Source organism: Salvelinus fontinalis, chromosome 8 (assembly GCF_029448725.1).
Source record: "Salvelinus fontinalis isolate EN_2023a chromosome 8, ASM2944872v1, whole genome shotgun sequence".
NCBI lineage: Eukaryota > Metazoa > Chordata > Actinopteri > Salmoniformes > Salmonidae > Salvelinus > Salvelinus fontinalis.
In genome coordinates this window covers 7,669,258-7,695,196 of record NC_074672.1, presented here as the reverse complement: position 1 = coordinate 7,695,196, position 25,939 = coordinate 7,669,258, and the positions used below count along the sequence as shown (strand labels likewise).

General features: G+C 43.4%; 1 protein-coding gene across 5 annotated transcripts in view; it reads right to left on the bottom strand.

Annotated features, from left to right (window-relative positions):
• LOC129860448 (agrin-like) overlaps positions 1-25,939 on the bottom strand; it is a 368,127-nt gene that overhangs the window by 6,304 nt on the left and 335,884 nt on the right. For all 5 annotated transcript variants that reach the window (XM_055930837.1, XM_055930838.1, XM_055930840.1 and 2 more), the window contains 5 exons: positions 23,051-23,167; positions 19,445-19,628; positions 19,014-19,101; positions 4,053-4,277; positions 3,179-3,282 (listed from right to left, as the gene is read on the bottom strand). In XM_055930837.1, coding sequence (XP_055786812.1) covers positions 3,179-3,282; positions 4,053-4,277; positions 19,014-19,101; positions 19,445-19,628; positions 23,051-23,167 — 718 coding nt within the window. The remainder of the gene's footprint in view (positions 1-3,178; positions 3,283-4,052; positions 4,278-19,013; positions 19,102-19,444; positions 19,629-23,050; positions 23,168-25,939) is intronic.

Here is a 25,939-nt window from a genome sequence, read left to right as displayed (position 1 = left end):
AACCTTTGATGATCTTCATCAGATGACACTCATAGGACAACATGTTACACAATACATTTATGTTTTGTTCGATAATGTGCATATTTATATCCACAAATCTCGGTTTACATTGGCGCCATGTTCAGAAATGCCTCCAAAATATCCGGAGAAATTGCAGAGGGCCACTTCAATTAACAGAAATACTCATCATAAACTTTGATGAAAGATACATGTTTTACATAGAATTAAAGATACACTTGTTCTTAATGCAACCGCTGTGTCAGATTTAAAAAAAACTTCATGTAAAAAGAACACCATGCAATAATCTGAGACGGCGCTCAAAAATAACAACATTTCTCCGCCATGTTGGAGTCAACATAAATACGAAATTACATCATAAACATTCCCTTACCTTTGATCATCTTCATCAGAATGCACTCCCAGGAATCCTAGTTCCACAATAAATCGTTGTTTTGTTCGATAATGTCCATTACTTATGTCTAAGTAGCTACTTTTGCTAGCATGTTTAGTGCTCATGTCCAAACGCTCGCGCAGATGCAGGCGAACTCGGATGAGAACTTCAAAAAGTTATATAACAGGTTGAATAAACTGGTCAAACTAAGTAGAGAATCAATCTTCAGGATGTTGTTATCATATATATCCAATAACGTTCCAACCGGAGCATTCCTTCGTGTCTGTAGAAGTTATGGAACGCAAGGTGATATCATGAGGAAAGCGCATGACCAGGAACTGGCATTCTGCCAGACCAATGACTGAAACACCTCCCACCGGCCCCACATCACACTAGAGGCTTCATTCCATGCTCTACAGACTGTTGACATCTAGTGGAAGGCATAGGAAGTGCAAACAGATCCATATCTTACAGGGAATTGAATAGGTGATGAGTTGAACGTTGACCAGTCTCAGAATTATCACTTCTTGTTTGGATTTTTTCTCAGGTTTTTGCCTGCCATATGAGTTCTGTTATACTCACAGACATCATTCAAACAGTTTTAGAAACTTCAGAGTGTTTTATATCCAATAGTAATAATATGCATATATTAGAATCTGGGACAGAGTAGGAGGCAGTTCACTATGGGCACGCAATGCATCCAAAAGTGAAAATGCTGCCCCCTATATCAAAGACGTTAACCTGTTGGGGATGGGGGCGCTGTTTAGACTATTTATGCTAATTTGGCTAATTTTTTAAACGGCTTCCCACAAAATCCTTGATCGTACAATATGCATATTATTATTATTATTGGATAGAAAACAGTCTATAGTTTCTATAGGAGTTGAAATTTTGTCTCTAAGTGGAACAGAGCCCATTCTACAGCAATTTCCCTGACATGGAGTCAGATTTGAGAAATGTTGGCCACTTTTCTGAAGTCAGTTAAAAGGGCACTGTCGTTGCTATGACTATACGGACACTTCTTACGTCTTCCCCTGGATGCCTTTACGTGATGACGATTCCAACGGGGTCGATTGCGCGTTCACAGGCCCTACAAATGAAAAAAACCTTTAGCTAGCAAGTCTTTTCTTGCTGCGTAACGCGCGTGGAAGACACCGACCCTCTCCTGTTCCAAGCGTTAGTTTAGCCTGTTATATTTCTCCGGTCATCTTTTCACTCGTTATAGGAGTTACAAACATCATAAAGTAGTTAATTCAAAGCGTTTTATAGCAATTTATATCCGTTTAGTGCGATTTTGGGACATTTATTTTTGCAACGATGTGAAAAGTTGGGCACGCTTTTCAGTTCATCCCGAACGCAGTTGACATTTCCACATGGCAAGAGGACAGCTTTCCACCAAAAGACGATTTCTCCCAAGAAAGGATCCTTTGCCCAAGATACTGATGGAAGAACAGCTCAAGGTAGGACATTTTTATTATGATAAATCGTGTTTCTGTCGAAACATTTTAGTGGCTTAGGACGCCATGTTTTTTGACGTAGCTTCGCTTGGCGCAAACTGTATTGAAAAGTAAGGATAAATTAAAAAATGTAATAACGCAATTGTATTAAGAATTAAATTGTCTATCAATCCCTGTCCACCCTATATTTTTTAGTCACGTTTATGAGTATTTATGTATAAGAGTAGATCACTGTCTAAGTGGCGCAAGGACATTTTCTGACCAGCTGAGCTACATTTCACATTGTCTAACCATGATTTTGGTGGCTAAATATAAACATTTTCGATCAAACTGTATATGCATGTTGTAATGTGATGTTACAGGAGTGTCATCGGAAGAATTCTGAGAAGGTTAGTGAAAAAATTAATATCTTTTGGCGATGTTGACTTTTATCGCTCACTTTGGCTAGAATCAATGCTGGGCTGCTAATTGCTATGTGCTAAGCTAATATAACGATTTATTGTGTTTTCGCTGTAAGACACTTAGAAAATCTGAAATATTGTCTGTATTCACAGGATCTGTGTCTTTCGATTCGTGTATGCTGTGTATTTTTACGAAATGTTTGATGATTAGTAGTTAGGTAAACACGTTGCTCATTGTAATTATTCTAGTCCATTTGTGATGGTGGGTGCAATTGTAAACTATGCCATCTACCTGAAATATGCACTTTTTTCTAACAAAACCTATCCCACACCATAAATATGTTATCAGACTGTCATCTAATGAGTTTTTTTGTTGGTTAGGGGCTATAAATATCTTAGTTTAGCCGAATTGGTGATGGCTACTGGTGTTGGTGGACAAATAAAAGATGGTGGATTATGCTAATGTGTTTTTAGGTAATAGATGTACATCTTTACATATTGTGTCTTCCCTGTAAAACATTTTAAAAATCGGAAATGTTGACTGGATTCACAAGATCTGTGTCTTTCATTAGCTGTATTGGACTTTAATGTGTGAAAGTTAAATATTTAAAAAAAATATTTTTTTTGAATTTCGCGGCACTGGTTTTTCAGTGGGGGGGCGGGGGGGTGTGCCGCTAGCGCCACGCTGATCCTAGACAGGTTAAGGGCTTGTAAGTAAGCATTTCACTGTAAGGTCTACACCTGTTGTATGTGGCGCATGTGACAAATAAACATTTATTTGATTTGTCTGTCTGTCTGTCTATCGTGTGTCTGCATGTGTGCATTCCCATCTGGGTGTGTGTATGTTTGTACATCTGTGTCTGCCTCCGTGTGTCTGTTTCACTGTGTGTTAACCCTAAGACCGGTTGCGGGCTTATTAGTCCACCTACCCAACCAGAGAGCTCCGTCTGTGTCCAGCTGAGTGGCTGCCAGGTGCGACGATCCCGTGACTGCTGCCTCGTTGCCCACCTGGAGAGATCCGTCCCTAAGTGCTCTGAGAGAGGGGGGTGGGGAGGGAGAGAGGCAGAAAGGTGGAAGGTAGAGGCAGAGATGGGAGATAGGGAGAGAAAGAGGGAGTTGTTTACAGCCTGTCTGGGTATTGTCCTCAATTTCACTTCAACTGGCTTGTAGTAAAAATTGAGAGAAATCAAGTCTGATGCCTATGTGCTTAGCAGTTGATTGAGCGAAGGGGGAGAGAGTGGGTGCGAAATGGCACCCTATTCCCTATATTTTGCACTACGTTTCACCAGAGCCTGTATGAGCCATCGTCAAAAGTAGTCCATTGTATAGGGAATAGGGTGCCATTTCAGATGCAGACAGTCACTCAACAGTTTGTTGGAGGCATCGCTGTCATTCCCAATGAGCTGAAATGAGACCAACCTCCATGGTTTTAAAGGTATCAAGTCTTCACTATGTAGAAGGATGACGCGGGTTTGGAGATATGTCAGAATGGGTTGAGATAGCATTCATAACCCCACGTTTAAATGCTGTGGCATGAACGCTAACCCACAGCTAGATTGTCGGTTTGCTTACAAGCTGAGTGAAATTGAAGGCAAATATGAAAACAACACACTCTGTATGCCGAACACTACGATGAACATTGCATGACATCCTTTCCACTTTTTGGTCCTTTTCTATCAAAAAATGATCACTAATATAAATATTCACTTAGGGCTAAATCCTAACTTCCACCTAAATCAAAAAGTTAGTCACGTTGAAGTCAGGATTTGCTCCTGTTCAATGTCACGTTCGCCATCGCCTTACCTGCTGGCCTTGATGCAGATCCAACTGTTAGTGTTGACGCGCACCGTCGAGCGAAGCACCACAGGCTTGGATCCCAGGTCATAGGTCATCTGCACGCGGCCATCCACAATGGCCAGGGCGATATAGTCAGAGCGCTCCACTCCCTTTCCGCTCCACAGCACCAGGCCCTGTGTGGCCTCCGTCTTGATGCTCAGCTCAAATTTGTTCACCAGCAGGGCCTTCTCACTGCAGGGCAGGGGGAGGGAGGAGGAGATTAGAATGACTTATGTTATTGAAGAGCAGAGTAAGTGAGGTGATTGTAAACTGGGAAGTAGTCCACGTTTGCATACCGGCTGTGTTGCTTGTACGTATGAACCCCAGAGAGGTGATTCCAGGTTGATAGTGACGGGCTGGATTCTAAAATGGTAACCAGTGATGGCTGTGTCCCAATACACTTCACTGGCTTCCTAATTTCTTGTCTAGCTTCCTTCATGACAACTGATCTGAAAGCACTTGAGTGGGTCATGTGAGAAACCTTATGAGGCAGAGAAGATGACAGTGGAAGGAAGATTGCAGCGACGATGTTTACACTTTGCACTGTATCTCTCTCTCTCTCGCTCTCTCTCTCTCCTTGGCTAACTGTGCAGTAGCTCACCTCTGTTCTTCCTGTTAGGTGGTGGTGGTGGAGGCGGGGGACTGAGGCAGGATGCTGGCGGGTTCGGCGCAAGCTGTCTAATGTGCTGTTTGATCTCAGTCTCTGGAGTGCCAGTGCTACGGGGGAGTCAGGGAGCTGGGGAGAGGGGTGGAGACTGGGACATCCTGGGCCTTCCTATGGGGAGCGCTGCATGTCACTGCCACAGCTGTCTCTACTCTGTGAGAGTGGGGCTGCTGCTCAGAGCCTAACTGGAGCTGGTGTGGTGGTTTGCACACGCTCACACACATACGCGCACACACACGTCCATGCATGCCCCCCTACACACAAAGGCATACGTACACACAAGCACACATCCATGTACGCACACACACACACACACACACACACACACACACACACACACACACACACACACACACACACACACACACACACACACACACACACACACACACACACACACACACACACACACACACACACACACACACACACACACACACACACACACACACACACACAGCTCCATTTGGTACAGACCTCAAACAAAAAGACTCCTGAAGGAATGCTATTTTTAAACAGCTCCTTTATTCTCCATTGTTCCCTTCAAAAGATGGATATCAAGAGAATCATACCTTTGTTTTGGTGTATGTGCTTGTGTATGTGTTTGTGTGTGTGGTACTAATCGGAATCTCTGTAATGTACTGTGAAGTCGACAAGGTTCAACTACTTTCATAGTTTTGAAAAGGATCGTAAAAAAAAAAAGAAAGACAAACAGGCAAAGCACACAGAACAGAGAGCACACAACACAAAACACAGATCACACAAGACAGACATGACATGTACACGACACAAGTCTGCTCAGCAAACAGACAGAGTCTTATGGGAGCACAGGGGGTTATCGACAAAGGGCAGGAGGAGAGGAGAAAAGGAAGAAAAGAGAAAATGACCCTTGACTACGTATAAATCGGTCCACTTTAAATAAAGTTTGATTTGATTCTCTCATCGGGCCGGCCATAAATGGTGCTACTGCTGATTGAGCTAACGGTGGTGAAGAGACTGAACGGATTGTTTAAACGGAGTAATTACTTGAAGGCTTTTCATTTAGTTTCTGTTCAGGTATGGCCAACCGACCTTGACGCATGTTTAGTATTCGACCCAGCAGAGAGGAAGGAGTGCAACGTTTCTACATTTGGATTTGAGATTTTCCGAAGCATAACTAATCTTTCTAAAAAAACACCAATTCAATTCACTGAAGCACAAATGCACAAAACAGAATGACTAATGAATTTAGAGTCATAGAAATCCTTTTGACACAAACGGTCAGTAGCAGAACACATACAATATTTGGACTCCTTTCCCCTTGCCTTAACCCCACAGTACCCAGGGCCCCAAATAAATAATATGCTGTGTCTAAAATTGCACCCCATTCACTAGAAAGTACACTACTTTTGAACAGAGACCTATGGGGGCCCCGATATATAGGAAATAGTTGCCATTTTAGACAAAGCCTTAGTGCTACGCACCAGACTTCTGTGTGCAACAGCCTGGGTATGAGTTTCAATAAATCCTCAACAGGATGGATTTTCAGAAATAATAAGGTCCTCAGACTAAGGATATATTATACTGTATTTATACTATACTGACTAGTCTTGGACTCCTGGCTGCATAATACATTTCCACAAAGAAGGGACAAAGTTTGAATTGAATTGAATTAAGAATTTTATGTGAAACAAGGCAGTATACTTACTGGATTTGATTAATAAATCAATGTTATGGAGTAGCGTCTTCTATGCTTCTTTTATTCCTTATTGCTAAACTTGTAAGGAAAACATTGCATAGAGATTGCAAGGCTGGATGGCTCATTTGGCTGCTAGGGCTGGATGTGATTGGGGACTGAACTATGCTGTCTTCGGGTGCGATTGCAACAGCTTATGGGGATCCAGATAAACAAATAAATAAGTTGAGCCCTATAATACTGTCTCTATACGTGTCCCAGTATATAGAGAAGTCTGGCCCTCCAATAATTTCTCTATGGGGCTGTTATGGGAATTTTATGAATGATGACTAAATGGTGTATACATTTAACGTAGAATTATAACTAACAGAATTATATCCTGTCTGATGAAGAATGTTTGTCCATAAGAAAGAGGGACTGTTGGTAGACAAGGAAATGTGGCAGACAACTTGTGACCACTGTGAAACTGATAACAGGGATGGAAGTCTCTCCACCCAGGGAGGGGAGAGACCTTGGGCTTGTAGTAGATTGTTTAACAGGTGGCGGACAATGTATGAGAAGAAGACTTGTGAACTATGTTGCCATTGTATCTGAGAGGAGGAGGAACGTTTATGACAAAATGTGAGGTATATAGACCAATGTACCGGAAATGATAAGGGGAACGTTCCCGTAAATAAACATTTGACTATTGTAGACTGGGCCTCTGTTTTTATTTCTATCAGTATCCTACAAATCCTGATATAGCAGACTGAGTAATTTAATTTAATTGGTTAAAGAACATGAGAACTTAATTCTCCTAACAGGGGCCCAGTGTACAGAGTAGTGTGGCCCTATTATACTTCTCTAAATGGGGCCGAGAGTATTGAAGTGTGGCTCTCCAATACTGTTTCTATGGCGCACTTTCTGACCCTTGAGTAGCGAGAAGATAGGCTGCGACCTGCAGGTGGTTGTGTCGGGGTGGGGTGCAGAAGTATGGGGAGGCAGCATGCTAGCGACTGGTTGGACAGCGCTGGCTCCAGGACACTCACCTCTGTTCCGACGGGTTCTCCAGTGACTCATGACTTTAAGGGAGCAGGGGAGAGAATGGAAGGGCATGCAATAAGCGGAATAAGGGAGGTGGAAGGAGGACCCACGAGGAACCTTACAGGGTGACGTATTGTACAGCATAGTCCAGCATAGACAAGAGCCTCAGTGATCAAGGAGATGTGTTAAACAGAGTAAGTTGTTGCCCGAGAGATGGGAAAACATGTCTAGCTACCTTCCATGGTATACACTAGCATACTAGCCAATGCATTACTACATCCTAGGTAGTATGAACACAGGAAATAGAACACATGAGTTTGGCTCTGGAGCTGTGATCACAGAATCATGGCTCTCTCTGGATATACAGTTCCCGTCCATACAGCCAGCTGGGTTCTCAGTACATCGTGCAGACAGGAATAAAGAACTCTCCGGGAAGAAGAAAGGCAGAGGTGTATGTTTCATGATTAACTACTCATGGTGTGATTGTGGGAACATACAGGAACTCAAGTCCTTTTGTTCACCCGACCTAGAATACCTCACAATCAAATGCCGACCGCATTACCTCAGAGCATTTTCTTCGGTTATCGTCACAGCCGTGTATATTCCCCCTCTAGCCGATACACGACAGCTCTCAAGGAACTACACTGGACCTTGTGCAAACTGGAGACTGCATATCATGGGGGACATTTATCATAGCTGGGAACTTTAATAAAACAAATCTGAGGAAAACACTACCGAAGTTCTATCAACACATTGCTTGCAGTACTCGTGATTCAAAAACTCGACCATTGTTACTCTCCCTTCCAGGGTGGCTACAAGGCTCTCCCCACACCTCCCTTCGGCAAATCAGATCACAACTCCATTTTGCTCCTCCCTCCCCATAAGCAGAAACAGGAAATACCTGTCCTAAGGTTTATTCAATGTTGGTCTGACCAAGACACAGTGACTGAGTTAATCAAGAAGTGTATCGGGGATGTTGTTCCCACTGTGACCACTGCATTTAACCACAGCAAGGTGACTGGGAATATGGTAGGGTATAAACAGTCCAGCTATGTCCTCTGTAAGACAATCAAACAGGCAAAACGTCAGTACAGAGACAAAGTGGAGTTGCAATACAACGGCTCAGACATGACATGTATGTGGCAGGGACTCCATACAATCACGGATTATAAAGAGAAAACCAGCCACATCGCGGACAGCATGTTAACCCTTGAAAGGCTGCCGGACGGCATCCCAAGCAGCATCCTTAGAGCATGCGCAGACCTGCTAGCTGGAGTGTTTACGGACATATTCAATCTCTTCCTATCTCAGTCTGCTATCCCCACTTGCTTCAAGATGTCCACCATTGCTCCTGTACCCAAAAAAGCGAAGGTAACTGAACTAAATGACTATCGCCCCATAGCACTCACTTCTGTCATCATAAAGTGCTTTGAGAGACTAGTCAAGGATGATATCACCTTCACCGACAGCCTAGACCCACTACAATTTACATACTGCCCCAATAGCTTCACGGATGATGCCATCGCACTACACACTGCCCAATCCCATCTTACCTAATGTATGTAAGAATACTGATAATTGACTACAGCTCATCCTTCAACACCATAGTATCCTCCAAGCTTATCATTAAGCTCGGGGTCCTGGGTCTGAACCCCGCCCTGTGCAACTGGATCATGGACTTCCTGACAGGCCGCCCCCCCAGGTGGTGAAGGTAGGCAACAACACCTCCACTACGCTGAACCTCAACACAGGGGCCCCACAAAAGTGCGTCCTCAGCATCATTCTGTGCTCCCTGTTTACCCATGACTGCGTGGCCACGCACGCCTCCAACTCAACAATCAAGTTTGCAGGCGACACAAAAGTGGTAGGCCTGATTACCAGAAAAGACGAGACGGACTACAGGGAGGAGCTGGCCCTGGTGGAGTGGTGCCAGGAAAAGTGGAATTCTGGAGATGTGATATTTTAGTTTTTATATACTCCGGACTCCGACATTGCTCGTCCAAATATTTATTGTGTTTCTTAATTTTCTTATTTTACTTTTAGATTTCTGTGTACTGTTGTGCATTGTTAGATACTACTGAACTGTTGGAGCTAGGAACACAAGCATTTTGCTACACCCACAATAACATCTGCTAAACGTGTATGCGACCAATACAATTTGATTTGATCAGAGACACTGTAGCCCCACTGTAATCCTGGTCCAGGAGCAGCAAAGCAACACAATGAGGTCCTCAGGACCACAACCACACCACCACTGGGACTCTTAAGGGGAGAGCTGGGCAACAATGTAATGATTTTATGATTTATTCGCTAAACCATTTTTCTTTTGGGGATAATAACATTTTCCACTACCATTTCGGAGTCTGATGACAGTGCTGTGTGTGTGGTGGCCATTATCAACTTCCTTGAGTGAAGGAAGCACCAAATGAGAAAAATTGGGAAATCAACAAAAATGGGGTCAAATATTGTATTACCAGAGACAGGGCCCTATATGATTGGTTGCTCCAATAATGGGGCGTGAGGAAATTGACCCAAGCTTTCAGAAGGGGAATGAAGACCGATCTAGGCTACAGTAAATAGTAACAGCATCATTAGCCCAGGGTGATACAGCTCTGGTCTGTGTGTTGTAATAACATTGCTATAACATTCCTCTGAGGAATGAATTGATCAATTACTTAGTTCATTTATGAATCTCTGTTAAACACCAGATCATGTTGAATCAATGACACTCGCTTGGAGAGATTGGGCTGGCTCTGGTTTGGACCATATTCGCGCCCCTCGCTCTTACAGGAAGTGACAACTATTAAAGCTCCTCTGGCCAGTCCGGCTCGAAGGACCATGATTATCACTAACGCAGGGTTGCCCAAACTCCAAGGGGTGCACGTTTATTTTTTTGCATAGCACTACAAAGCTGATTCAAATAATCAACTAATCATAAAGCTTTGATCATTTTAATTTGGGAAATGCTGTCCTAACGGATATTGATACCCGCTGCCACATAGTTAGGGCTGGTCTCAAAGACACCTCGATTTGAAGTCTTTCTTTGTCTGCCCTGGCCATAGAGAGGTTTTTATTCTCTATTTTGGTTAGGTCAGGAGCAAGCAGCGTGGTCAGGAGGACTGGACCTGGGAGGAAATCCTAGACAGGAAAGTACACTGGAGGCAGGCCGGGGATATCGCCATCCGAAGGAGGAGATAGAAGCAGCGAGAGCAGAACGGCAACGCTACGAGGAGTTGAGACAACAACGGAAGCCCGAGAGGCAGCTCCCAAATGTTTTTTTGGGGGGGGGGTGCACATGGGGGATTTGGCGGAGTCAGGGTTTAGACCTGAGCCAACTACCCGTGCTTACCGCGGGGAGCGTGTGACCGGTCAGGCACCGTGTTATGCGGTGATGCGCACGGTGTCTCCAGTGCGCATTCACAGCCCGGTGCGCTCTGTTCCAGCTTCCCGCAGTGCCGTGCTAGAGTGGGCATTCAGCCAGGACGGATTGTGCCGGCTCAGCGCTCCTGGTCTCCGGTGCGTGCGTCTCTTCGGCCCAGGATATCCTGCGCCAGCTCCCCAGTTCGCCAGCACAACCCAGTGCGGCCTGTTCCAGCTCCCCGCACTTGCCATGCTACAGGTGGTATTCAGCCAGGACGCGTTGTGCAAGGTCTACGCTTCAGACCTCTAGTGCGCATCCACGGCCCAGTATATCCTGCACCGACTCTACGCACTATGCCTCCAGTGCACCTTCATAGCCCAGTGCGTCCTGGGCCAGCTCTCCACACTCACCGAGCTAAAGTGGGCATCCAGCCAGGATGCGTTGTGGCAGCTCTACGTACCAGGCTTCCAGTACGTCTCAGTCCGGTGAGACCTGCTCCAGCGACGATTCATGGCCCGGAGCCTCCAGCGACGGTCCCCGGTCCGGAGCCTCCAGCGACGGTCCCCGGTCCGGAGCCTCCAGCGATGATCGGTGGTCTGGTTCCTCTGGCGATGATCTGCGGCCCGGTTCCTCCAGTGAAGGTCCATGCACCAGGGCTGCCACCAAAGCGCAGGGATCTACATCCCGTGGGTCTACATCCCGCACCGGAGCCGCCGCCGTGAATGGATGCCCACCCGGACCTTCCCCTTTAGAGTCAGGTTTTGCGGCCGGAGTCCGCACCTTGGGGGGGGGGGGGGGGGGGGGGGGGGGGTGGTACTGTCACGCCGTGGCCATAGAGAGGTTTTTCTTCTCTATTTTGGTTAGGTCAGGGTGTGACTAGGGTGGGCATTCTAGTTTCCTTATTTCTATGTTAGTGTGGTTCCCAATCAGAGGCAGCTGTCTATCGATGTCTCTGATTGTGTATCATATATAAGTTGTCATTTTCCGTTTGGGTTTTGTGGGATGTTGTTTTCTGTTTAGTGTTTTTTCCTGACAGAACTGTGCCCTTTCGTTTTCACCTTTTGTCATTTTGTTTGATTGTTTTTTGAAAATTAAATCATGAACACTTTCCACGCTGTGCTTTGGTCTCATTCCGACAACAGCCGTTACATTTTGGAAAATAATTTTAAAAACATGAGACAACTCCTTAACATGTCAGCCTTCCTTTTTCTCCGCATCCAACTCAATAAATATTCATAATTGCAGTTAGAGATTGAATTAAGTGTGAATGACAGGGGCTTAAATGTGGATGTCGAATTCTCTGGTGAATAAGCTTGGCATAATTCAACCTAAAACCAACTTCCCCGTTTAGTTTTTTAATCAAATCTTTTAAGAGCTTACTTACCAAGCTAATGCCAGCAAAAAGTAAACTAACAACAAAGTAAGATCTAAGTGTTGCCCTGGAGGAGGCAGTAAAATAACTGATGCAACAAAACTGAGGAAGGGGGAATTTCTTGGTAGACTACCTTGCAGTTAACCCTTTACACTTGTGGGAATTGGCCTATATGGACATGGATAAATTAACATGTTTCTTAGAAAAAAAAAAAAGAAAAAAAAAAGCTGAAATAAATAATTCTCTACAATTATTCTGACATTTCAGTCTTAAAATAAAGTGGTGATCCTACCTGACCAAAGACAGGAAATTGTTACTAGGATTAAATGTCAGGAATTGTGAAAAACTGAGTTGAAATGTATTTGGCTAAGGTGTATGTAAACTTCTGACTTCAACTGTACGTTACAGCCTTGATCTAAACTGAATTAAATTGTGTTTTCCCCTCATCAATTTACACAAAATACCCTTCAAGCAAAAACAGGTTTTTTGAAATTATTGTACTTTACTCAGCACTTCGTTGAAGCACTTTTGGTAGCGGTTACAGACTTCTTGGGTATGACGCTACAAGCTTGGCACATCTGTATTTGGGGAGTTTCTTCCATGCTTCTCTACAGATCCTCTCAAGCTGTCAGGTTGGATTGGGAGTGTTGCTGCACAGCTATTTTCAGGTCTCTCCAGAGATGTTCGATCGGGATCAAGACCGGCTCTGGCTGAACCACTCAAAGACATTCAGAGACTTGTCCCGAAGCACTGTCTTGGCTGTGTGCTTAGGGTCATTGTCCTGTTGGAAGGTGAACGCTCTGGAGCAGATTTTTATCAAGGATCTCTCTGAACTCGATCCTGACTAGTCTCCCAGTCCCTGCTGCTGAAAAACATCCCCACAGCATGACGCTGCCAACACATTGCTTCGCAGTAGGGATGGTGCCAAGTTTCCTCCAGATGTGACGCTTGACATTCAGGCCAAAGAGTTTAATCTTGGTTTCATCAGACCAGAGATTCTTGTTTCTCATGGTCTGAGAGTCCTTTAGGTGCTTTTTGGCAAACTCCAAGCGGACTGTCATGTGCCTTTCACTGAGGAGTGAGTGGCTTCCGTCTGGCCACTCTACCATAAAGGCCTGATTGGTGGGGTGCTGCAGAGATGGTAGTCCTTCTAGAAGGTTCTCCCATCTCCAAAGAGGAACACTGTCAGAGTGACCATTGGTTACTTGGTCACCTCCCTGACCAAGGCCATATTCCCCCGATTGCTCAGTTTGGCCGGATGTCCAGTTCTAGAAAGAGTCTTTGTGGTTCCAAAGTTCCTCTATTTAAGAATGATGGAGGCCACTGTGTTCTTGGGGACCTTCAATGCTGCTGCAAAAAAAATGTTACCCTTCCCCAGATCTGTGCCTCAACACAATACTGTCTCGGAGCTCTACGGACAATTCCTTTGAACTCATGGCTTGGTTTTTGCTCTGACATGCAATGTCAACTGTGTGACCTTATATAGACAGGTGTGTGCCTTTCCAAACCATGTCCAATCAATTGAATTTACCACAGGTGGACTCCAAATCAAGTTGTTGAAACATCTCAAGGATGATCAATGGAAACAGGATGCACCTGAGCTCAATTTCGGGTCTCATAGCTAAGGGTCTGAATACTTCTGTAAATAAGGCATTTCAGTTTTGTATTTTTATACATTTGCAAAAATGTCAAAAAACCTGTTGGTGCTTTGTCATTATGGGGTATTGTGTGTAGATTGATGAGGGAAAAAAATATTTAATCAATTTTCGAATAAGGTTGTAACGTAACAAAATGTGGTAAAAGGGAAGGGGTCTGAATACTGGGTCAGGTGGGCATCTGACAGCTTGTTCTATTGCTAACTTAACTAGTTAAGTTATAAAATATGATCTTACAGTGTTAGGCTTTCACAGGGTAATTCAGAGAAACAGATCGTAATTGTGGTGCGCATAGAAAGAAGTAACACGTGCATTCAGGTGAGTGTTACGCGGCAATTTTTTAGAGACAAATAGACAAATATAGGTTAATTCTGTTCAGAACAACCTAGGGTATGACGCCACGCCATCTTGTAACTCAAACATCATCAAACATCGTGATCACCATCAAACATCGTGATCATAAACGTTGACACTGTAGATGACATGAGTTTTATGATATGGCAGTGCATAGTGCACATTTTGACTCCCAGGTGTTTGGCTTGCTTGTATGACATCAAAGTGGTATTTATTATAATCCTCAGTGTCTCATCTTTCAAAGCACATCGAGTCCTCTTAATTTACAGCATTTTCCTCACTCAGACAACTACAAATTTGCAAAAGTTGCCCAATTAGCGACAGGGATGGGAGCACTTTATTGAAGCTTGCGGTGCTCAAGTTCATAATGGCTGTCAGGCACAAAACCCATACAGCGCTGTGAAGTGCAGAACGCTGACGTAATTTACTGCATTTTACCACTGCGTTACAATTTAGGCACTTATTAGTGCCAAAATCTGCCATTTTCAACCCGTAGATGGGTATGAGTGTAAAGGGTTAAGACGGGGTCGCTTTAATTTCAACATGACGGTTAAAACCATCCAATTTAAGGTGCATATTTCTGATTCTGGCGAAACCATATAGCACCTTCTTTAACTCTTTGCTATGAGCTTGAACACAATGCATCTGGTACACATGCAGTCATGCGTTCATTTAGACTGGACTATGATGAGCCATTTTAATGAGAAAAGATTAAAGCCCGGACAAAATCAAACGATGGGCATGGAGTCTGAATGTCCTGTAGGCCTATTTAAACAGAATACACATGATAGCTATCTGCACAGGTGAAGATGATGAAGACGATATAGGAGAAATAAATAAATACATCTATTCCTTTGTGCTAACTATCGTAATGTATTTAGAGTTGGATTAGTTTGACTGAACCTGTGCAGGTTCTGCATTTCTTTAAGTCTACTTACTCTGGAATATCATTGGTCAGTTGGCTTGAGCGCATCAGCAAAGACAGACAAGGAACACTCATGAGACAGACAGACAAGAGAAAGAAGTGGACAGACAGACGGACGGCAGCACATACATCTGACAGGCTCAACCAGGACAACAGACAGAGGATACAGACATATCCTACAATTGTCTCTTATAGTTTCATTGTGTGTGTGTGTGTGTGTGTGTGTGTGTGTGTGTGTGTGTGTGTGTGTGTGTGTGTGTGTGTGTGTGAGTTCATAAGACCACACATTCAAATTCACGGTCTGTTTCTCCATTTTCACACCCTCGAGTGTTGTGTTTTGGGAAGACTTGTAACGGATCTTGATGGTTAGTCTTTTGTCCCATGTCTTTTCAGGTTCATCATCACAAACATGTAATGAATGCCAACCTGCGGGCGTGTGGAAGACGTGGATGAATGGAAGAGGATAGAATGCATCAGCGGTAGCCTGGAAGGCAGGATACGTTTTTCTCTCTTTCACACCTTGTATTGAAACCATTTACACTTACATCATCCAGCTTTTCCTGGTATAGCTAGTGTGTGTTTAAATGGAAATCGACACTTTAGGACTGCTATTTTGAGGGGACACAGTCGCGCATTGTGTATTTCTAAAAGAAGCTTAAATGAAATAACATTTTAACCAAGTATAGAGAGGGCTGCTATGGTTGTTGTGAAACGCATGGTGTGTGTGTGTCAAATTAGAGGTGTGTGTGTGTGTCTGTGTGTCGGCTCAGTCCACTGTGGTGTAGAGCAAGCAAGAGGGGCGCTCGGGGCATTGCCGTAATTGCTAGCCAATCCGTTAATTAGCTAAATTCAGTCGAAACCAGTGAAACAGCGCAGGGGAAGTGGTCGAGCTATCAGCTAACGCCGGGCTCACTTCTGAAGCCTTTAACGGGCCTGGAATAATCAACCCTGGCACCACCACTTACTGCAGTGGAATATGAATGAGGAGGCCATTAACCATTTCTCTACTACCGGTTAGCATGGGAGACCAATTCACTTAAACCAATTACCATTAGCATTGAAGGCCATTAGCATCAAAGGACAAGATGGCCTCTCCCTTACAAAAAGAAAACCAGCCACGGTTAGCATGGGAGACTGACGTATTGCTTTCAGACAAGCTAAACGCCTCCTTTGCCCGCTTCGAGGATAATACAGTGCCACCAACGCTACCAAGGACTGTGGGCTCTCCTTCTCCGTGGCCGACGTGAGTAAGACATTTAAATGTGTTAACCCTCGCAAGGCTGCCAGCCTGTACCCAATAATGTAAAGGTAACTGAACTAAATGACTATCGCCCCGTAGCACTCACTTCTGTCATCATGAAGTGCTTTGAGAGACTAGTCAAGGATCATATCACCTCCACCCTACCTGTCACCCTAGACCCAATTCAATTTGCTTACCGCCTCAATAGGTCCACAGACAATGCAATTACGATCACACTGCCCTCTGCCCTATCCCATCTGGAGAAGAGGAATACCTGTAAGAATGCTGTTCATTGACTATAGCTCAGCATTCAACACCATAGTTCCCTCCAAGCTCATCATTAAGCTTGGGTCTCAACTAGACCCTGGGTCTCAACTAGAGTTCGACCCATTATGATTTTTCGACGCCGATACCGATTATTGGAGGACCAAAGAAAGCCGATATCGACAAATCGGCCGATTTTGTAAATATATTTGTAATAATGACAATTGCAACAACACTGAATGAACAATGAACACTTTTATTTAAACTTAATATAATACATAAATAAAATAAATTTAGTCTCAAATAAATAATGAAACATATTCAATTTGGTTTAAATAATGCAAAAACAGTGTTGGAAAAGAAAGTAAAAGTGCAATATGTGCCATGTTAAAAAGCTAACGTTTAAGTTCCTTGCTCAGAACATGAGAACATATGAAAGCTGGTAGTTCCTTTTAACATGAGTCTTCAATATTCCCAGTTAAGAAGTTTTAGATTGTAGTTATAGGAATATTTCTCTCTATACCATCTGTACTTCATAGATCTTTGACTATTGGATGTTCTTTTAGGCACTATAGTATTGCCAGCCTAATCTCGGGAGTGGATAGGCTTGAAGTCATAAACAGCGCTGTGCTTCAAGCATTGCGAAGAGCTGCTGGCAAACGCAGGAAAGTTCTGTTTGAATGAATGCTTACGTGCCTGCTGCTGCCTACCACCGCTCAGTCAGACTGCTCTATCAAATATCAAATCATAGACTTAATTATAATATAATAAACACACAAATACGAGCCTTAGATCATTAATATGGCCAAATCTGTAAACTATCATTTCGAAAACAAAGCGTTTATTCTTTCAATGAAATACGGAGCTGTTCCGTATTTTATCGAACATGTGGCAACCCTAAGTATAAATAGTGCTGTTACATTGCACAACCTTCAATGTTATGTCGTAATTATGTAAAATTCTGGCAAATTAATTACGGTCTTTGTTAGGAAGAAATGGTCTTCACACAGTTCGCAATGAGCCAGGTGACCCAAACTGCTACTGAACGCAAGAGAAGTGACATTTTCTGGCACCGCATTGATTATATGCAACACAGGACAAGCTAGTTAAACTAGTAATATCATCAACCATGTGTAGTTTACTAGTGATTATGTTAAGATTGATAGTTTTTTTATAAGATAAGTTTAATGCTAGCTAGCAACTTACCATGGCTCCTCGCTACCTGCACTCGCGTAACAGCTGGTCAGCCTGCCACGCAGTCTCCCCGTGGAATGCAATATAATCGTCCATAATGCCGATTACGATTGTTATGAAAAGTTTAATTCGGCCCTAATTAATCGGCCATTCCGATTAATCGGTCAACCTCTAGTCTCAACCCCACCCTGTGCAATTGGGTCCTGGACTTCCTGACGACAGGGAGGAGGTGAGGGCTCTCGGAGTGTGGTGTCAGGCAAATAATCTCTCACTTAGCGTCAACAAAACAAAGGAAACAGCAGAGGGAGCACCCCCCTATAAATATCGACAGTGGAGAAGGTGGTAAGTTTAAAGTTCCTCGGTGTACATATCACTGACAAACTGAAATGGTCCACCCACACACAGTGTGGTAAAGAAGGCGCAATAGCGTGCATCTTCAACCTCAAGAGAAATGTGAAGAAATGTGGCTTGTCACCTAAAACCCTCACAAACTTTTACAGAGGCACAATTGAGAGCATCCTGTGAGGCTGTATCGCCGCCTGGTACGGCAACTGTACCGCCCACAACCGCAGGGCTCTCCAGAGGGTAGTGCGGTCTGCACAACGCATCACCGGGGGCAAACTGCCCTCCAGAACACCTACAGCACCCGTTGTCACAGGAAGGCCAAAAAGATCATCAAGGACAACAACCACCCGAGCCACTGCCTGTTCACCCTGCTACCATCCAGAAGGCGAGGTCAGTACAGGTGCATCAAAGCTGGGACCGAGAGACTGAAAAACAGCTTCTATCTCAAGGCCATCAGACTGTTAAATAGCCATCACTAGCACATAGCGGCTGCTGCCTACACACAGACTTGAAATCATTGGCCACTTTAATAAATGGAACACTAGTCACCTTAATAATGCCACTTTAATAATGTTTACATATCTTGCATTACTCATCTCATATGTATATACTGTATTCTATACTATCTATTGCATCTTAGCCTATGCCGCTCTGACATTGCTCATCCATACATTTATATATTCTTATTCCATTCCTTACTTAGATTAGTTTGTATTAGATATTTGTTGTGGAATTACTTGTTAGATATTCCTGCACTTTCGGAACTAGAAGCGCAAGCATTTTTTCTACACTCGCAATAACATCTGCCCACCATGTGTATGTGACCAATAAAATGTGATTGATTTGATTAGATTACCTCTTGGTGACGGCGTTGTGGTACTCGATAAAAGTCCGGCCGTCAAAAACAATGGACTCCGTCTCCCCCGCGGACTTCTCCAAGATGGCTGCGAAGAAGAGGAGGAACATTGGATGAGATCACATGGAATCAATAGGAAACATGGCTCCTTTAATTGGAGTCAAGGCAGTGGATGGTGATGAGTTGGGATGAGCGTTCATGCGCTTATGGTTTTAATTAAAGTAAAAAAGGGACAGTAGGGCATACGGCCAAAGTGGATGTGTTTGGTAAAGTATACGTGTGTGTAGTTAGTGTGTGTTTAACGTGTGCAAACTGGTGAGAATGATGAAACAGTGGGGTTACTCTAACCTTCAAACGGAAACATTGTAAGACCAGCGTGACATCAATACTACACCAACAGAAACGTCGCGTTGAATTCTTTGTTCACTCACTGTTCTGACAGGCTGTGCCCGTGAAGCCGTGGGGGCACACACACTCGTAGCTCTCAAGCATGGGGTTGCAGAGACCCCCGTTGTGGCAGTGCTCCCGGCTGCACGGGTGGCCCTTAAACATGGCCACGTCACTGGAGTGCAGTGCGTTCTCCTGCCGCAGGATGGGAGTGCCCATCAGGGTGATCTGAGGCGGGATAGAGAGGAGGAGAGGGGACTTAGACCTGTCATAGTGCAGTGTGTAGCCTACATAGGACATACATGACATACATATAGGGTCCTGAGTTTTTCCTGACCACATGACCTACCTGACCTGGAAATCCTCTCGGTTCAGAGTCTTTCCTGGTCAAGTGACATGGTCAGGACTATATTGGTATCCTAGCCAAACAACTTACATCAAAGATACATCTGACATACAGGGCATTCGGAAAGTATTCAGACCCCTTGACTTTTTCCACATTTTGTTACGTTACATGAATCTACACACAATACCCCATAATGACAAAGCAAAAACAGTTTATTTTCAGCAAATGTATTAAAAATAAAAAACTGAAGTACTCAGACCCTTTACTCAGTACTTTGTTGAATCACCTTTGGCAGTGATTACAGCCTCAGGTCTTCTTGGGTATGGTGCTACAAGCTTGCCACAACTGTATTTGTGGGGTTTCTCACACTTCTCAAGTTCTGTCAGGTTGGATGGAGAGCGTCACTGCACAGCTATTTTCAGGTCTCTCTTCACTGTTGGGATGGTATTGGTCAGGTGATGAGCTGTGCCTGGTTTCCTCCAAACATGATGCATTCCAGCCAAAGAGTTTAATCTTGGTTTCATCAGACCAGATTATCTTGCTTCTCCTGGTATGAGAGTCTTTAGGTGCCTTTTGGTAAACTCCAAGCGGGCTGTCATGTGCCTTTTACTGAGTAGTGGCTTCCATCTGGCAATTCTATTATAAAGGCCTGAATGGCGGAGTGCTGCAGAGATGGTTGTCCTTCTGGAAGGTTCTCCCATTTCTCAAGAGCTGTTTCAGTGACCATCAGTTTCTTGGTCACCTTCCTGACCAAGGCCCTTCTCGAACGATTGCTCAGTTTGAACGGGTGACCAGCTCTAGGAAAAGTCTTGGTGGTTCCAAACTTCTTCCATTTAAGAATGATGGAGGCCACTGTGTTCTTGGGTACTTTCAATGCTGCAGACCTTTTTTGGTTCCCTTGCCCAGATCTGTCCCTCAACACAATCCTGTCTCTGAGTTTTACGGACAATTCCTTCGACCTCACGGCTTGGGTTTTGTTCTGGCATGCACTGTCAATGGTGGGACCTTAAATAGACAGGTGTGTGCCTTTCCATGTCCAACCAATTTAATATACCACAGTTGGACTCCAATCAAGTTGGAGGAACATCTCAAGGATGATCAATGGAAACAGGATGCACCTGAGCTCCATTTCGAGTCTCATAGCAAATGGTCTGAATTGTTATGCAAATAAGGTATATCATTTTTTTTTTATTAATGTGCAAAAATGGCTAAAAAACTGTTTTCGCTTTGTCATTATGGGTTATTGTGTGTAGAATGATGAGGAACATTTCTATTTAATCAATTTTAGAATAAGGCTGGAATGTAACAAAATGTGGAAAAAGTAAAGTAATCTGAATACTTTCCGAATGCACTGTACATACAGTACCAGTCAGAAGTTTGGACACACCTACTCATTCATGGGTTTATCTTTATTTTTACTATTTTCTACATTGTAGAATAATAGTGAAGACATCAAAACTATTAAATAACACATATGGAATCATGTAGTGACGAAAAAAGTGTTAAACAAATGAAAATATATTTTATATTTGAGATTCTTCAAAGTAGCCACCCTTTGCCTTGATGACAGCTTTGCACACTCTTGGTATTTTCTCAACCAGCTTCATGATGTAGTCACCTGGAATGCATTTCAATGAACAGGTGTGCCTTGTTAAAAGTTAATTTGTCGGATTTTTTTCCCTTCTTAATGCATTTGAGCCAATCAGTTGTGTTGTGACAAGGTAGGGGGTATACAGAAGATAGCCCTATTTGGTAAAAGACCAAGTCCATATTATGGCAAGAACAGCTCAAATAAGCAATGAGAAATGACAGTCCATCATTACTTTAAGACATGAGGGTCAGTCAATAAGCGCATTTCAAGAACACCAGTCTCAACGTCAACAGTGAAGAGGCGACTCCGGGATGCTGGCCTTCTAGGCAGAGTTGCAAAGAAAAAGCCATATCTCAGACTGGCCAATAAAAAGAAAAGATTAAGATGGGCAAAAACACAGACACTGGACAGAGGAATTCTGCCTAGATGGCCAGCATCCCGGAGTCGCCTCTTCACTGTTGACGTTGAGACTGGTGTTTTGCGGGTACTTTTTAATGAAGCTGCCAGTTGAGGACTTGTGAGACATCTGTTTCTCAAACTAGACACTCTAATGTACTTGTCCTCTTGCTCAGTTGTGCACCGGGGCCTCCCACTCCTATTTCTATTCTGGTTAGCGCCAGTTTGTGCTGTTCTGTGAAGGGAGTAGTACACAGCCTTGTACGAGAGCTTCAGTCTCGTGACAACTTTTCACATGGAATAGCCTTAATTTCTCAGAACAAGAATAGACTGACGAGTTTCAGAAGAAAGTTCTTTGTTTCTGGCCATTTTGAGGCTGTAATCGAACCCACAAATGCTGACGCGCCAGATGCTCAACTAGTCTATTGCTTCTTTAACCAGGACTACAGTTTTCAGCTGTGCTAACATAATTGCAAAGGGGATTTCTAATGATCAATTAGCCTTTTAAAATGATAAACTTGGATTAGCTAACACAACGTGCCATTACATTTACATTACATTTAAGTCATTTAGCAGACGCTCTTATCCAGAGCGACTTACAAATTGGAAAGTTCATACATATTCATCCTGGTCCCCCTGTGGGAATTGAACCCACAACCCTGGCGTTGCAAGCGCCATGCTCTACCAACTGAGCCACACGGGACCATTGGAACACAGGAGTGATGGTTGCTGATAATGACCCTCTGTACGCCTATGTAGATATTCCATTAAAAATCTACCGTTTCCAACTACAATAGTCATTTACAACATTAACAATGTCTACACTGTATTTCTGATCAATTTGATTAAAATGTGTTATTTTAATATACAAAAAAAATTAGCTTTTCTTTCAAAAACAAGGTCATTTGTAAGTGACCCCAAACTTTTGAACGGTAGTGTAGATACAGATTTGACTGTGTTGTATTTCGTTCTGTGGAACTGGCAGCACAGTTCTCACCCTACAACACTAAAACAACACTCAGACACAGCTGACCTTACAATAGTTGGGGTCACTGTAAAGGTCATCATGTTTAGGCAGATGATAGTTATTGTCCATCACTAAATCGTGTCAAAATATAGGTATCCATGTCTAAGGTGGATTCAACATTGTGTCACAGTTAAAAGATGTCAAAAACCTACCTATTTTAAATGAAATCATTTATAGTTGTTGATAATTGGTAAAATGTATAGAAACTTTTGCACAACCTTTTGAACAGGGTGGCTGGCAAAAAATATCTGCTTTTGTATGAATTGTGTGTGTGGGGACAGGATATTCACCTTCTGAATGGCCCCCTTGAAGCCATCTTTGAGCGAGGCGGCCCTCGCTAGCCGGCTGAAATCAGGAGCACCACCCACGAACAGAGACTCCTTCAGGTTGAGAGCGGTGTGTTGGTTCTGGAGATAGGACACAAGTGTTAGAACCCTATAATAACAGGGTATGGAACCCTACCACAAGGACTATAACCCTACCATAACAGGGACTAGAACCCTACCAGACTAGAACTCTAGAATAACAGGGACTAGAACCCTACACATGGTCTAGAACCCTACCACAGGGACTATAACCACACCTGATCAATCGCTTCTGTTTTGATTCAAATGAGACTAGTTTTTTAGTTTTTGAGCCATACAGTAGCACAACGAGACTAATAGCTGCCCCAGCAAAAAATATTTCTCCTTTGAAAGATATATCTATATAGTGCATGCAGGACAATTCACTAACTGTGCTACCACCTTTTCCACATCAATACACTTGATAAAATATAATTGATTTCTGTGCTCGCCAAGCAGTCAATTATTTGTTATCTGGTACAAAACACAAGAAAGGGCTACAATAGAAATTCAGCTGGTGCGGCTGGAGTGACGATATGGATGCCGTTATTTTTATGAAAGTCTCTCTAATGAATGACTGGTTGTACTGAAGACCTTTCCGGCGCCGAGCGAGCAGCAGCCTATAATTGGCCGTTAATTTGTGTGGTGGAGGACCATGAAATCAGGTTCATCCAGCAACCCGCAGGGGAATTGGCTTCAATTACGAAAGAGAAAGTGCAGGCCCCCTCTTCGGGAGGAATTGCGGATATTTCTTTTTATGTAGGCCAGTAATTACTAGAGGGAAAAGATGAGGTAATTGGTGTAAAAAATGATGGAAGTTGCCAAGTAAACATCGGTTGTGTTTGAGAGCTGGCATGGGATTGTAGTTCTATTTGAGATGGGAGCTGGAGGGTGGAGGCCAGTGGGGGTTCGCTAACCGCACGGCTGTGTGGTGCACCTGGAGTGGGCTCCGAGAGCCCAGTCAGTTGGGTCACCTACAGTCCAGCTACGGCTGCCTCTTGCGGAAAGGACTAAGTGCCCACTTTAGCAGAAGGCAATGATCAAGTGAAGAGTAACGGGTTGGGATCAACTCAACCTGTATTCGATACAAGTTGACATGCAATTCTCCCAGTTACATTGTAAAACCATTTGGATATATACATCCAGTCCATTATTATGAAGTTGTACTTTGGCCATCGTATAATAAACATGGCTTCTATCAATTTGAAAGGTCATAATAGATTCCTGAAGAGGAGTGAATTGGAATGAGATACTCTAACTCTGGTAACAGACCAGTATATCTAATGGCATGGGTGTTGTTGGCAATGCCAGTGCTGTTATGGGTGAGTGATTGAGTAAGTAAGTGAGTGATCAAGTGAGTGAGTGAACAAGTGAGTAAGTGAGTTGATGTAGAACATTTTGTTTCTCTTTCGAGAAGAGAATGTTGATGACAAAAGAACAGCCCTGCTTGGCACCTCACTCCCTTTCTCATTCTTCTCTCCTTGATCTTCTTCTCGCTCTCGACTGACACACAGAGCCGGTGAGATATCTCCGCCCAAGCAGCCTTTTCTCATCAACTGCGTTGCGATCTTTTCATCCCAATTCCCCCAAAAATACAGATTCCGATTTTGATGGACTAAACCAGTCCGAATAATTTGCATAACATCACCAACGTTGCTGAGGTCATTTTCAAAGGCAATTACTTGTTCAAAGTGGCTAGAGAGACACATTTAATGAGAAGCAAATCATATACTAGGCTACTGGAAAAAATTATATGCTACTGAAAATATTAGGATAGGCTATTCATCCTATAGGATTGATCATGAATGGAGAATGGCTACGTTTCATTCAATAAGTGGAGGAGATGCAAAACTGGAACCTGTCGTCGTTCCTCGCACATATGCTGTACATCATGACACTTGCTGACTTAAATTTTCTTTCTGTTGGATTAAAGAGATTAAGCCTAGACAGGCTAAGCGTAGAAAATTAGCGAACTCATACACGCACACCCGCCCACCTAAAAGGACCCATCAATCAAAGCCGCCTGAAGCGCATCTCACTCAGACATAAGCATATCACGTTTCTCCTTCCCCAAAAACGTGTTACTGCAGTAACCTTGCCTTAGCTTCAAATCACTTCTGTAGGATATAAAAATAGGATAATGCTAAATCAATGTAGCCTATCGCGTAAATTGACGAGGCAAGTTTTAAGTGGGAGATATAGAGACAACTGTGATTTAGGGTAGATGAAGATGTAATTGACAACCATTAGAAAATAGAAACACATGCACACAACTTATCCATAGCCTAACGATCGCCCGTTGATACATTTTTGTGAAGCAACGGGTGGTTATGTTAACACTACATTTTACATTTGAGTGCTTTATCTAAATCTGTGCAACCACTTATTGAAAAAGATAAACTCTGGCAGATGGTCACCTAGATTCACTTTAGCAGGCATATAATACATAGCCTAATGTATAGGCTATTCGAATTATGCATTCATATATTAACTAACTTAACTTGCATATCTCCTTCTTCACTCCTCGCGCAATTCACACATCTCCACTGGCAACTCTTCCCCCTCTCTCTAGCTCTTGAACAAGTAGCCTCTATATTTAGATATTGACCAACGATACAGTTTGAAATGTATTTCAAGCAACAACAACAAATGTACTTATAGGCCTAGGCCTATTCAAGGAGAGAAGCATTGATGATCCCCTTACTTGCTGAATGGCTAGAAAATCGGCTAAATCGTTGGCATTGAATTTGCGGGGAAGTTTGAATGGCGAGAGTGATGTGTAGCAATTTGGCTAAATTGGTACCGTGCTCCACTGAAGCATTGCAAATGTAAAAA